A 15,171-nucleotide genomic window follows, 5' to 3' on the forward strand; every position below is an offset into this window, starting at 1 on the left:
ACATTACCATGATTTAAATATCCCAGAATATTATATCTATCAAAGAGTGTAATGCGTGCCAAATAGATATATAGACCGGTTCCTCGTAGTCCCCTATATGTGAATTCCCCTGAATATTATGTGAAACAATTTCTAACACACATAAATGTGTATATTAAATAACATTTTCAAGAAATCACATTGCAATTTAATGCTGAAATGTTATATTCACTGTAAGCAAGTAACACATCAAGCACAACTAAAAATGTGTAACAAAAAACTTTTTCAAGTGGTTCATTGAAAAAAAGTGGGTTTTTTTTTTTTTAGACTGTGACATCTTTAGCTCTTGGGGTACTGCTTATGGGTCCAACAGGGACTTTATAACCTCACTCATTTCATAGGTTGGTGGGATTATTATAGCAAACAGTGATATTTGGGAAATCAAGTGCTAGGGGTACCCGGTATGTTTCTGTACCTACATAATACTATTCAGTATATAGATGCAGGACGTTTGGGTAACACATTCCCCTGCTTATAAGGGAATATAAATAATAATAATTTGGTTTTATAGAAAACTGCACTTAATTCTCTAAATGTTAATTTATGCAAATATAAGACATAGCCCTCTATATATAAATGCCTAACATTAAAAGGCACCAATATCAGTTATTAGATAAAGTAAATGTATGTTTAATAGCAAGGTATGAGTAGCCAGAACTATGGCTGTGCAAATAGGAAGAAATGGATTTATATTAAGCTTGGTTACAAACATTGATTAAATGGAAATCTACAACCTCCTGTGGTCGGGATACAGGCTGCTGCTGGTTAGTATGGAGAAAAAGGGTATCTAGGACAGACTGGACAACTGACAACTTTTCTAGATGCTCAATTGTGTCCCTCATTGGTAGCAAACCACCAAAGCCCCTTAGGGAAATACGCATGCCTGGATTCAAAGACGGGGAACAAAGCCGTGGGGAAAACAAATGTATAAACACATGATTAACAAGCTTTAAAGAATAAAATTCATATATTCATTTTAGTTGTTTTAAAGCATATCATTGGAGCTCTGTAACATTAAGGAAAAATTATTTTATCCTCCTCCACCCCAAGGAGGAGGATGCTCCATGGGGGCAGGGTTGCCAAGCCAAGCATTTGGAATTAGATCATGGCCTAGGTGGGATGTAGGCATGGCCAAACATCTTGTCCATATGTTAAACAAACTGACCTTGAGGTATGGTAATCAGCTGTGATTTCTGGAGCCTCCAGGTGAAATCTGTAGGGTTCCCGGTTGTATGGATTTCTTTTTTCTATATAATACGTTTTTATTGGAGAGTTTTGATTAAAGATTTTTTTTGCATGTATATCAAACTCTGTTACAGAATAAAAAAATGTGTTGGTCAATGACAAATATATTACACAAGGTCAAGGGAACACCAAGATCAATTCATTGTTGTATGGATTTCGGTGGGTAATGGGGTTATGTACGGTCGCAGTAGCCTTAGTCAACACCTGCTTATGTTTTAGTCAAATGTGTGCACTGACTACGTGTTACACATAACGGAGTTATGAAATTAAAAAAAAAAGGTAAGATAATTGGGGGGAAAATCTTTGCATCATGCAATAACGTGAGAGGTATATGGAACACATCTACTGAATTGAACTCAAGCATTGAAAAAGACAAAACTGTGTCCAGTTATGAACAAGAATTAAAAGTAGGAAATCTTGCGTAAAGTGTTGGTAGTATAACACAAATCCAGTGTCGGTATACTTTCTCCAGTTGCTTTGCTGTTGCCATGGTTAATCGTCTAGATTTAAATTTTCTACCTTGGGTTTGAGTACATTGATAAAGTGTTTATTTCTGTCTTCAGTGATGACTGACAGGGGGGTTCTACATTTCCAATTTACGTTAGGTTTGATAAGGGCCAGATTCATTATAAGCTAGACAACAATAATAGCGATTCTTTCGCCTGTCCTGAATACTGAAGCAAAACCAAGGAAGGAAGTTGTTGGTAAAGGTGGAGGGATGGGACATATTCCTCAAAAATCACTTTTCTGACACTAAAAGGAACATAAATTCAGTAAACAAATCTAACACACCAATGCTGATCTCTTACCATATCAATAGTAAATGTGAATTTCCATTTAAAAATTCTGGTTTAATCTCTCAAGTGTTTAATAACCGATGCTTTTCTCCCTCTTATCTCCACGAACGCACGCTTTTCCGTATGAGTGAGTCACATAATTATATAGTATATCCGCAGGAGGGGCAGAAAACGTCCTGCGCATGTAGAATTAAATACATTGCTGCAGTTCATCTTCACAGCCCCGTTGTAAGAGCAGTTACTGCCCACGGCTTCATTATTTATTTTTAATTAAAAGGATCTGTGGCCGCGCTTAAATTACTCGAAAACGATCTGCGTAGCCTTTACTATCACAGAAAAGAGGGTCTATTCTATGGGCAACTGTCACAGGTTTTAACATTATGAAGCTGATTTAAGAAAAAGTAAAAGGCAAAAAGTCCCCTGGCCCTCCACTTTCCTTGCTCAGTCTTTACAAATGGCTGCCTGAACCAAGCAATGAAAATCATCAATAACAGGGAGAAATAATCATGCAGATGTTGAGAACATGAAGATTAGATAGCAGCCCCCATGGTATACACAGAAAGTGGGTTTGTTATTCATACATATCGCGTATCTTAATCAGTAAATACCATTACATTGGAATTGTAAAATATAGAACTTGACAAACCTGCCCCCCATTAGTCCAGAGAGTAAAAGAAGTGACTTTTGTCTTCCTATGAAGTCTCTGTTCTAATAGACTACATTGTATGGTAAGAATGGTAAATAAATGGGCAGCCCCAGGCCGATTATGAGTGCAGACACACTTTTGTGTATAGCATGGGGGTTGTATATGGCGGTTCCCCTCTAATATGTGTAGGTGTCTCTAGGGGGCCTCAACATATTTATATTGATTTTTTAGGAATGTTGAAGGCCCGTTCCAACTCTCAATTTAAATTCAACTACAACTTGCCAACAATTCTAGAGGTTTACTGAATTTTGCTTAGGCAAATCGACATCACATTCTTAACCATTAAATGTAATCTGATGCCGACAATATGTATTGGAAGCAACTTTACCTCTTGGTAACTTGGAAAGTGTACAAAACATATACAAAAAAACAAGGCTGTCATATCATGATGGTAGTAATGAGAGTAATAACACGTTGTCATTTACCATTATTTTCAAGATTGAGAAGCTAATTCAGGAGAAGTTACAGCAAAAAAAAGTGCACACTTATTTATTGTACTTGACTGAGAATCCCAAAATTCAAGTTGCTATGGAAACTTCAACAGTAATAGCATGTTAAAAGTAAATATGTTTTACTTTTGATTTTCTATGATAAACCCTTCAGTATTTTTCTTGTTGTTTCTACCCCATGTATCATGTACCGCATACATCCCAACATTTCAAAATGTGAAAGAGGGACACTTTTTTATTGCTCTGGCGGAACTCACCGATACAAGCACTTTACAATGTCGCACTTGCATCGCCACTTAAAACACGCTTCATTTTTGTCAGCACAGTCATGCATATTACAAATAACTAATACACTGAATTGAATTCTCATGAAGCTCAGCCTGGCATACTACTTCCATGTTGCTGGCTGAGCATCATAGGAAGTAAAGTTAACAGTAGATAAAGCTGCAGATGTTAGCTGTGAATTACAATTCCCATGATGCTCAGGCAGCCAGGAGTCCACCATGACTAGACATCGTGGGAGTTGTAATTCACAACTAACACCTGTCACATCATCCACGGTTAACTATAGGTCACATGAGGCTCAGCCAGACATACTGCTTCCATGATGCTGGCTGAGCATCATGGGAAGTGCAGTCAACAGGAAAACTGCAGATGCTAGCTGTGAACTACAGTTCCCATGATTCTCAGCCAGCCAGGTGTCCACCAAAGTGCTGGCTGAGCATCATTGGAAGAGTAGTCAACAGCAGCAGAGATTTCTTTTTTTATTGTAAGCCTCCCTCCCAGGACCCTGACACACTGCTTTTACACACACCTGTCCATAAACACACATATACACATACACTGCCCTTACACACACCTGCCTTTACACACACATACACTGCCCTTACACATACCTTCCTTCTTCCTCCATCCTGTGGTCTGCTATTGATGCAGAGCACGAGGTATAACGTTACATCCCCGCGCTCAGCATTATTTGCCGGCATGTGGTGATTACAGAACATTAAAGCAAAGTCTGAAGTGACACACTTTGTGCTCCCTAATGTTGAGCCAACTAGAGGGAGATTGTGATCTTCCAACTAGTCCTGCAGGGTTCAGCTGCTGGTCCGGCGGCTGTGCGCCCCATCACAACTGCGCCCGAGGTGAGTACTGCTCTTGCCTCACCCTTCCTCCGCCCCTGCAAAAAGGGACAGAGGTAGGGATAGGCAGGACAGACCAATGACTAATGAGCTGGGATAAAAGTCAATGTTCAGATGTTTAGATCTTAACAGCAACCACCAATCAAGCAACGTCTTGGCTGGCCTGGAACGTTGGAACGACTGGTTTGTCTGGACAGCAAAAAGCTCCTACTGTAACTACTAAACTTGTGGTCAATTATTTAAGCAAAAACATTTATCCTCTTAATTATTGTTTTTTGTTCACCATTAACCACTTAGCTGCTAGGGATGAACTGGAAATGATGACATCTGTTCAAAAACTGTCTAACCTTTACAATAACCTTCTCTTCCATACAACATCATTAACACATGATCCCCATATACAGGTTCTTGTCTAGATTCCAATTAAATCACCTCTTCACAATATCAATGGAGTTCATAGTGCTTAGCAGTTGGGGACGAATGGGAAATCATGGCATGGTTATCTGTCAAGAAACTGCATGACCTTTACTACAACCTTCTCAGCAATAGAACATCATTAGCACATGATTCCTGCACGCAGGTCGTCATCCTGTCTAGACTCTGAATTATCCCTCCAAAAGACCAATCAATGACAGAGCGCTAATAGCGGCTAAGTAAGCATCAAACAATTGTTGTGTTCTTACAAAAGACATTTGCCAAAAATTAATATAGCAGCAGAAAAGGTAAACGTATGGTTAGTAAAAGGAGCGGAAATGCTATTGTAGACTGACATCTAGAATTTTGGTCTGCAATTTACTTTTTTTTCTTAACCAGTTGAGCATCAAAACAAATGAAATCTACTGAATAGCCAATTACACTTAAAGTTTTAAATTATAACTACAAAAAGGAGAATAACTAGAAATGACTTTAGTTTATTGAAATGTATATTCCAATAACAACAAATCTATCTAGATTTCTTGTACTTCAACTCTGTTCCTGGACTCCAGAACCTGTCAGAGCCAGGAAACATCATCTTTTAACATTAAATGAAATATTAAATCCATGTTTAACAAATAATGCTAAAAAAAGATTTTTAAAAAAAGTTTGCTGTCAAAATGTGATTAGGAATACAAGTAAAATTTATTAGTTCTAGATCTATCAGTATAATGGGTCCAAACAATGTAGGTGGAAACACTTTTTCTGCTGCTATTGAATAAAAATTATATGGGAAGTATACAATTCAATAGAACCTTCCCTCCTCCTCTAAGTGTTTATATGTGCATGCTTGTATATTTATTGTAAATATAAACTACTATTTCTGTTCAACAGATGGTATTGTGCTTAGCCTTTCCATTTCTCAAGTAGCCATGGTGGAACTGAAATCACAATAAAATTTATCAGTAAGACGGAACCCTACAATATTATGGTGCAGCCATTTTTCATGCCCGAATGGCTCGTATCTAGACTGAGAAGGCGAGAACTCAACAGAAATATACTGTGTGTTCATACGACAACTGACTGCACCAGTGCTACCAAGTTCTGGTAAGATGTTTTATCAGCTTCTCTAAAAATGCTTATAGGGCCTATGATGCCTCTAAAAATTATGAACATCTCACAACAACCAACAAATAGTTAAAAAACTGCTCACCTACTCAGCCATTACTAATTTTAAACAAAAGCTGAACACTATTCAAAGCACAGTTGAGTTGTTGTAACACAAATGACAATCAATCTGATCCGAAATTGGAAACTCACACAGTAGGAAATGCCAAGAGCTCACGGCTAATGACATCAGAAGAGATACATTGACCTCAAAGGTCAGGACCACAGATACATTCTTTTTATCTTCTAGAACTTCATCATGCCCAAAATATGTGCGGTGGTCCAGATTTTGGTGCAAAGGGTATCCTGTACAAGTGCAGCTCGTAAACTTAACAAAGGGTGCTGCTTATACCTCTTATTGCTGTGGGCCAGATGCAGAATGCTTATTAGACAGCAGTGGTCTAAGTGGCTTATTTGCAAAGAACAGGATATTTATGACAACAGATGGGGTCCCCTGGATGAAACTGGCTCCTAAATACACTGAATTTACTTTGTTGTATATAAGTATACACTCACACTAACGAAACACAGGTTGAACACATAACACATGGCCAATATACAGTACATTATATTATGCAAAAACGGTTAAAATATTGCACTGTTTGCATACTGTAATTAAAACTTTTCCTTTAATCAGGTGTGTATATATATATATATTCTCTCTCTGTGTAAACTAACATGGCTGTGGGTGTACTGATTCCCAAGAATATGCAGAAGCTCATGGAATTGGTAAAACAAACTCTGATGGTTACGTTCATAGCTTTGAGAAATGATTAAACACAGTGGCATATTATACTTTCAATATTAAACACAAGGAAAAATAAACATAATTAAAAATTTACGGGAAAAACCATGCTATTAGAAGGGCTTAGAAAAAAAAAAATTTAAAAAAAATTTAAAAAAAAATAAAAATAAATATATATATATATATATATATATATATATACACACAGACACATATACATACACATATACACATACACACATACAGCGAAGGAAACAATATTTGATCCCCTGCTTTTTTTATGTATGTTTGCCACTGACAAAGACATGATCAGTCTATAATTTTAATGGTAGGTTTATTTGAACAGTGAGAGACAGAATAACAACAACAACATCCAGAATAACTCATTTCAAATAAGTTTTAAATTGATTTGGATTTTACTCTGTGAAATAAGTATTTGACCCCTATCAATCAGCAACATGTCTGACTCCCTGGTGTCTTTATTACAGGTAACGAGCTGAGATTAGGAGCACTCTCTTAAAGGGAGTGCTCCTAATCTCAGCTTGTTAACTGTAGAAAAGACACCTGTCCACAGAAACAATCAATCAGATTCCAAACTCTTCACCATGGCCAAGACCAAAGAGATGTAAAAGGATGTCGGCGACAAGATTGTAGACCTACACAAGGTTGGAATGGGCTACAAGACCTCAGCCAAGCAGCATGGTGAGAAGGTGACAACAGTTGGTGCGATTATTCGCAAATGGAAGAAACACAAAATAACTGTCAATCTCCCTCGGTCTGGTGCACCATGCAAGATCTCACCTTGTGGAGTTTCAATGATCATGAGAACGGTGAGGAATCAGCCCAGAACTACACGAGAGGATCGTGTCAATGATCTCAAGGCAGCTGGGACCATAGTCACCAAGAAAACAATTGGTAACACACTACACCGTGAAGGACTGAAATCCTGCAGCCCCCACAGGGTCCCCATGCTCAAGAAAGCACATGTACAGGCCCATCTGAAGTTTGCCAATGAACATCTGAATGATTCAGAGGAGAACTGGGTGAAAGTGTTGTGGTCAGATAAGACCAAAATCGAGCTATTTGGCATCAACTCAACTCGCTGTGTTTGGAGAAGTAAGAATGCTGCCTATGACTCCAAGAACACCATCCCCACCGTCAAACATGGAGGTGGAAACATTATTGAAGGGACAGGACAACTTCACAGCATCAAAGGGACGATGGATGCGGCCATGTACCGTCAAATCTTGGGCGAGAACCTCCTGCCCTCAGCCAGGGCATTGAAAATAGGTCGTGGATGGGTATTCCAGCATAACAATGACCCAAAACACACCGCCAAGGCAACAAAGGAGTGGCTCAAGAAGGAGCACATTAAGGTCCTGGAGAGTCTCCAGACCTTAATCCCATAAAAAATCTGTGGAGGGAGCTGAAGGTTCGAGTTGCCAAACGTCAGCTTCGAAACCTTAATGACTTGGAGAGGATCTACAAAGAGGAGTGGGACAAAATCCCTCCTGAGATGTGTGCAAACCTGGTGGCCAACTACTAGAAATGTCTGACAATCACAGAGTGATTGCCAACAAGAGTTTTGCCACCAAGTACTAAATCATGAAATGCGTTATTCTGGATTTTTTGTTGTTATTCTGTCTCTCACTGTTCAAATAAACCTACAATTAAAATTGTAGACTGATCATGTCTTTGTCAGTGGGCAAACATACAAAACCAGCAGGGGATCAAATACTTTTTCCCTTCACTGTATATAAATATATATATATATATATATATATATATATATATATATAAATAAAACATCCAAAAATAGTTACCGGCACTCCAGGGACTTCTTTAAATAATCACTCCAGAAACTGCAGTTTTCTAATCAACGTTTCAGTCTATTTATTAGACTTTCATCAGGTCCTGATTTTTTGGATGTTTTATGATTTGCTGTTGCAGCTACTTGGCACCAGGCTAAAAAGGTGGTGATTGGTGTGCAATTGTTAATTTTTTTATGGAAGGACCGTTGAATGGTCTCTGATGCATCCATAAAATGTAAACCTACAAAAGCATATATGAGAACTTATCAATTTTAATTTTTTTCTCATATTTACTATATTATACAACATGCTATACCTGGGGAAATTAATACTCTGTTTTGCAGAATTTTAAAGACATAGTTAGCTGCCTCTATTGACATTTCCAGCTGCTTGATGGCTTTGACAGGTTCCTGAATGCTTCTACTGGCTTTATTTTGACAATTTGTTTTTTTAAATCAACATGAAATATAATACCACGTGGCAAAGGAAGTATTTTTCCAGTGTTCTTAAAGTGGAAAAGTATATTATCAATACGCTTCAACAGAGAACATCTGAAAGCAGTACAATATCCGTTTATGGAGATGGCTGTTCCAAGGTGGGATTTTATGCGTGTGTCTATATAATTTTAATCTGTAAACATCATTACATGAGTTTATTTAGTGAATGTAGAACTAGAAAGTGTAGCATTTGACAAAAACAAGAAATTATGGATGGCCAATGTTCAACATTATTTTCTCCTGCAAGCAAACATGGACTCAAACATGTCTCACAACTCTTACCTGGAAGCAGTAGAATATTTGTTTTTGTTTCCAAAAAAAGATACAACTAGCAAGAGTTTTCATATTTAAAAGGTAAACTACTTTTTTCACAAATCCATCAATTATATGCCCCAACAGTTCAATAAGGTATGATGTGTCTCTGATGTCATAGCCAGTATTGATTGCAAATGGCAGCAAGAGCTACAGTGCTCCAATACACAGCCTTGAACAGACTATTTATTAAGATTTTTTACACAGTTAATAAAATAGCGCAGTACAGTTTAAACCAGATAGTGTCCCGTCTCAAAAAGTAATTAACTTACACAGGACTCATAATTAAAAATGGCAGCTGCACAAGGGGATCAAGTCTTTGGAAAAATTAAATTGTGACACAATGAAATCCTGTTAGGTATGGCATAGCATTCATTCACTGGCTCAATGTTAAGCACTAAAGGTTGTATCTTTTTTGATTACACTGGTTTTTTGATTACATCCTGTGTTCCAGCAATATCTGATTCATGTTTCAATCTACTGAGGTATCTTAGATTGGATTTAATACATAATGTAGATTGACCAAACTACACCTGCAAATTCTTACTTCTAGATTAATGATACTCTGTCAGGTCTGTAAATGAATGCTAAAGCATAAAAAACTGCTATCTTTATAGGTTCTGGAATCCTTTGCACACTAGTCTAGAACAAAATGAGGAACAAAATTGAAGAGCCTAATTCATTCTCAAACAATATATGCATACGCATATCCACCAAAAAGTATTAAATCAAAATACAAGTATTAAAAGAAAATAATATAAGGTAATACTGGTCACTAACAATGTTTCTTAGATAGAAACATAGCATTTGGAAGTAAATAAGAACCATTTGGTCCATCTGATGTAAGACATTAAATCAGTCCTTGGTTTTGTTTGAATTGAATCTAAGAGATGTATTGGCTCCAGTGGTAATTGGTTACATAAGTATATATAATATTATTGTTTCTACTTGGATCACTGCCCCCTGATATGCCACTCTGCCCCCCTAGATATGCTTTATGCCCCACTTGATATGCCACTCTGACCCCCCCCCCGACTTACCAATGCACCCCAGACTCCCTGGTGCCTAGTGGGGGCAGCCAATGTACATCTGCACGATGACAACCTCTGCTGCTGCTCGCCACATGCGCCGGTGCTTCTATGCTGGAGCTCCGTCAGAGAAGCCCCGGCGGAAGTGCCGGCAGCATGTGGTTGGGGTCCCCTGCTATAGGTAGTAAATGTAGGACAGTTTGGAGCTGCAGGTGGTAAACTATACATGCCTATATTGTAATGCAGGCATACATATTTTAGCTTGTACAGAAGGGTGTGAGTGGCACCAGACAGGATGGTGAGAGTGTAAATAAATGTGATAAAGGGTTACAAATGGCCACACAAACCATAAGAGCAGGTCATAGGTTGAGGCAGGTGGCAATTACTGGCAAGACAGTCAATGGCAGGTGCCGGAGCCCCAAGGGATTATATATTTTCTGTGGCATACATCATACATGGGGGGATGCAGGCCACATAATTAACATGGTCCAGGGCTGGAGCTCCTAATTATATCAATATTTATAATAATCTACTAACCAGCAGAAATCCTTGGCAGGCCTTATGTACTTAACCTACACATCTAGACAAGCAGGTGTACAAAAATCTATTTCTTTTTTACTAATATACCACTTGGTCCATTACTTTTACTGACAGAGGGCACTTAACACGGTCATCTTCCCTACCTTTGAGCTTTCCTTTCTCACATAGATCACACAGACAGGTCACCCTAGGGCTGCTTAGCAGACAATGACAAATACAAGATATGCTTTACAGCTGGGAGGCATAAGGTTCCTTGGAGAGACCTGGTAGTTGCTTGGAGACTGTGCAAAGTATAAATTAGAAGGTTTTTCTTGCTTGGCCTCAATAATTAAAACCGTTCCGTTAGTAAGTCAACAATTCATAGGGAAAAGGCAAATCTAGTAAAATGTTTTGCATTAAATAAAAAAAAAATTTATATATATATATATATATATACACACACACACACACACACACACACACTCTGCTCTTCAGACAATTTGTGTGTTATGCACCTCTCCTACCCACAGAGGTGATTCAAAGCGCATAGCGGTGTCAATAAAGGGCTATACATTTCAGTGTCAGTGCCATTGACTGAGCCATTGACTATTAAATACAGCAACAAACACAATATCCTTGTAGCATGGAGTGCTGCTGCAACTAATAACCAACATGCATGGCTTCATCAATTATGTATTTTTGTGTTAATTTGACTTTGACATCTCATTCAGCATGTGGCAATACAGAATGTAAGAGTACTAGCTTCAAGTGGCAACAAAGGTCTACAAAACATTATTTGCTTTTCATGTAAAATAAAATAAAAAAAAAAGACAATGTTGAATCTCCTGAAGACGTTACAGCTGTTATTTAACAATTTAAGAGACCGCGCACTTTTAAAACAAGATGCCCATGGTTTAGCTGCACAGAGCACCATGAAACCCAGGGTAATAGAAGACATAAAACTGCATAACTAGTACAAGCTAAACATTATTGTATCTATCCAAACATTTTTTTCTATAATCTGTAAGACACAGTAGAATCAGATGTTCTTCTACAGCGCAAGGCAACCGATCTGTTGCTTTTATTTTAATGTGTTTGTTTTTTTGAATTTTCATCATGCAGCATAGTTCATTTATTTAAGTATAATACATACTGTCATTTGCTGCCATCATAATATAAGGTTCTATACGTGGAACATTAAAGAGTGTATCCCTTACCTTGTAAAAATTCCATCCACAACACCAATAGTGGCCTCTTCTGCAGGAACGTAAGAGCCAATTTGGGCCATGATTGTAATCAGAGCAACCTGCTTGATGTAGGAGCTCTTTCCTCCCATGTTGGGACCTGTGATAATCATTACCCTTTCCTCATCTGCCTTAAAAATGGGAGAAAAAAATGATTTAATAGTTGGGTAAAGGGTTATTTGAAACACTGGAATGCCAATAGTAGCATCAAAATACTGATCCATACTTGATTACAGTGGATTGTGACCTTCTGAAAAAGCTCATTTTACAGCTCAGTGCACTTGATAAACCTGTTATAATGTTTATGGATTAATAGAACAATGTATGTATCAAAACACAACAACTGATGAATAAGAAACCTACAGCACCTGAGTGCAGCCATCAAAATCACACAGACTTTGAAAGGTCCTCCTTTGGTACAGCAAGAACAGGAACAGTACATCTAATGACAATAAGGTGTTTTTTTTCTAATGATAGGTTTGGATACCTAACACTATAAATATATGCATTATTTTGTTTGCAATTAGTGGTCTTGGATAAATGAATATTTCAATTTTTAAAAGTGTTCTAGATTTCACATACATGGATGTGTGTATGTGTGTGTATGAGTTTCCTACAAAACCTAACTATGCATAAGGGTCGGGCCACAACTTAGAACATTAACATCAGCTAAAAATGTTAACGAATTAGTTGGAAAATAATATTAAATTGTCACTGATGCATTCAAAAACAAGTGCTCCTCTCCATAGCAACAGATTCTACTGGAAAACAACATCAAAAGAGAAATATATAAATGGTGCATACAAAGTAGTACGTTAGGAAGCTGACTAGCATAACAGGATAACTGTTTTATAGTCATACTCTTAGTTATTAAGACTGATCCAAGACATATGTTCTCTTTTTTTTTTTTTTTTAAACACATTGAGTATAATGCATTTATTATCTCTCTCTTTCTCTCTCTATGCTTACAGGTTATTGGAGGTACAAATGCAGAAGAAACCAGGCAACACATTGGTACCTTATTAATAGTATTCAGATTAACATATATTACTGCAAAATTATTAAAGAAAGGAAAAAAATGAAAAAAGAATCACATGACTTACTGTCAGGCTTGTGCTGTTAGGAACATACTGATTTTGTTCTTCCAGTAGCAAGTCAACTATAGGATGGCGGCCATTTTTAATGACTATTTGACAGCAATGGTCATGTACCAGTGGCCTGTTAAACAAACACAAGTTTAGAGTCTCACAAACAAAAGATGTGCGGTGCCTGCCCCACAATGCTATCACTGGTTCTATAAAATCCCAATCCAAGAAGGTTTACTTTTAATGACTTTATGGTCATCTAAAACTCTTTTCTCAAATAATATTAACATTCAAAGTGGGATAATTACATAGGTTTTCTTACACTCAGGTAACAGTATTCTTAATAGTGGCATTAACACTTTCATCACTAAACATAGCATTAGAAACATTATTCCTAGTACTGTCCAATGACCTAAGCACTTGCCAGAAATAATTATTTAACCTTATGTTTTGACTCATTCATATTTTTCGGGAATGCTTTGTCATGTTGGAACTTAATGTTGCCATAGACAACGGGGGGAAAAAGCTTTATCAAAAGCTACTGCGGTTTAAAAAAAAAAAGAAATAGCCTTTTATATGAAAGAATACAAAGACATGTCTGCTAAGGTTCTTTGACTCAACACGCAACAGTAGACCAGCACCTTTAAAACCAAGAATATCAGAACCTGATCACATGTTTTAAACTTACAGAATAGTGAGTCCTACATGCTCCCTGAATTAATCACCAATCAAATAATGTTTGTTTCCCGTCCCCTGCTATATCTTGATGGCATTCACAGCATATCCAGGTTCAACGATAAACTTAGAAACATCCCTAGTCATGTCATCAGCAGCCTGCTAGACACACTAGGGCATCAGGACCAACAACAGGAAAGGTACTTAGCCCCAAAGTATAGTGTGTCTTACAGAAAGACTATGATTTGTTATGGGGAATGGTGGGGGGGAGGGGTGTTAATATTTTATTGAAATAATAATAATAAAAAAAAAAAGTTGACTAGTACCTCTCTATGTAAACCTCCCTCCATGAGACACACCACAGAAATGTTAAAATTCACGGATCACATCTAACATTGTGTTATCTCTCTTACAATGTAGAAATGCTCTAATATAGATTATGGGGGTGAAACCCAGCAGTCCCTGCCCAAAAATCCAACCACCATAGACACTCTACATCCAACCAGGACCGGGGATCAATGCTTGTTGACATCACATCTCACCAACAGTATTGTTAACACAACTGACTGCAAAACTTTGGATCTGAAATACAATCGACATCTTCCAAGATAATTGTTTAATGTCACAATAAGAACATTTGTAATTATATCCTGTTTACATCCTATCTGGCATATTTGGTAAATTTCTACGCCTTAGTGTGTCATCCCATTTGAAAAGGAGACCTCTGAGATCCGAAAAGATTATACAACTTTCATTTTTTTTCTATCTCAGCCAAATTAAAGGCATTAACTTTGTCGAAAATACTCTTTTTTTCTCTTGGGCTAATACAGCAATATCAATTTTTCTTTTTTTAATTAACTGGTAAATATTGTATTGTGCGTATATGTATAGCTATAGCTAGAAAAGACATTCTAACAATGTTTTGTTTTTATATTATACACAAAGGCATGCTATTCTTGAGAAATACAGTATCTCACAAGTGAGAATATTTTTGTAAATATTTTATTATATCTTTTCATGTGACAACACTGAAGAAATGACACTCTGCTACAATGTAAAGTAGTGAGTGTACAGCCTGTATAACGGTGTAAATTTGCTGTCCCCTCAAAATAACTCAACACACAGCCATTAATGTCTAAACCTTGGCAACAAAAGTGAGTATCCCCCTAAGTGGAAATGTCCAAATTAGCCATTTCTCCTCCTCGGTGTCACGTGACTCGTTAGTGTTACAAGGTCTCAGGTGTGATTGGGGAGCAGGTGTGTTAAATTTGGTGTTATCGCTCTCACACTCTCTCATAC

At 37.4% G+C, this 15,171-nt stretch overlaps 1 protein-coding gene across 1 annotated transcript in view; it reads right to left on the reverse strand.

Annotated features, from left to right (window-relative positions):
• The window catches only part of LOC149303072 (DNA mismatch repair protein Msh3-like), an 84,662-nt gene that overhangs the window by 14,047 nt on the left and 55,444 nt on the right, over positions 1–15,171 (reverse strand). The window contains 2 exon segments of the mRNA XM_089481823.1: positions 12,086–12,243; positions 13,216–13,330. Of these exon segments, the coding sequence (XP_089337949.1) occupies positions 12,086–12,243; positions 13,216–13,330 (273 nt within the window).

The sequence above is a fragment of the Sceloporus occidentalis genome, unplaced genomic scaffold (genome assembly GCF_023333645.1).
Source record: "Sceloporus occidentalis isolate IW3139 unplaced genomic scaffold, rSceOcc1.0.p SCAF_16, whole genome shotgun sequence".
Classification (NCBI taxonomy): domain Eukaryota; kingdom Metazoa; phylum Chordata; class Lepidosauria; order Squamata; family Phrynosomatidae; genus Sceloporus; species Sceloporus occidentalis.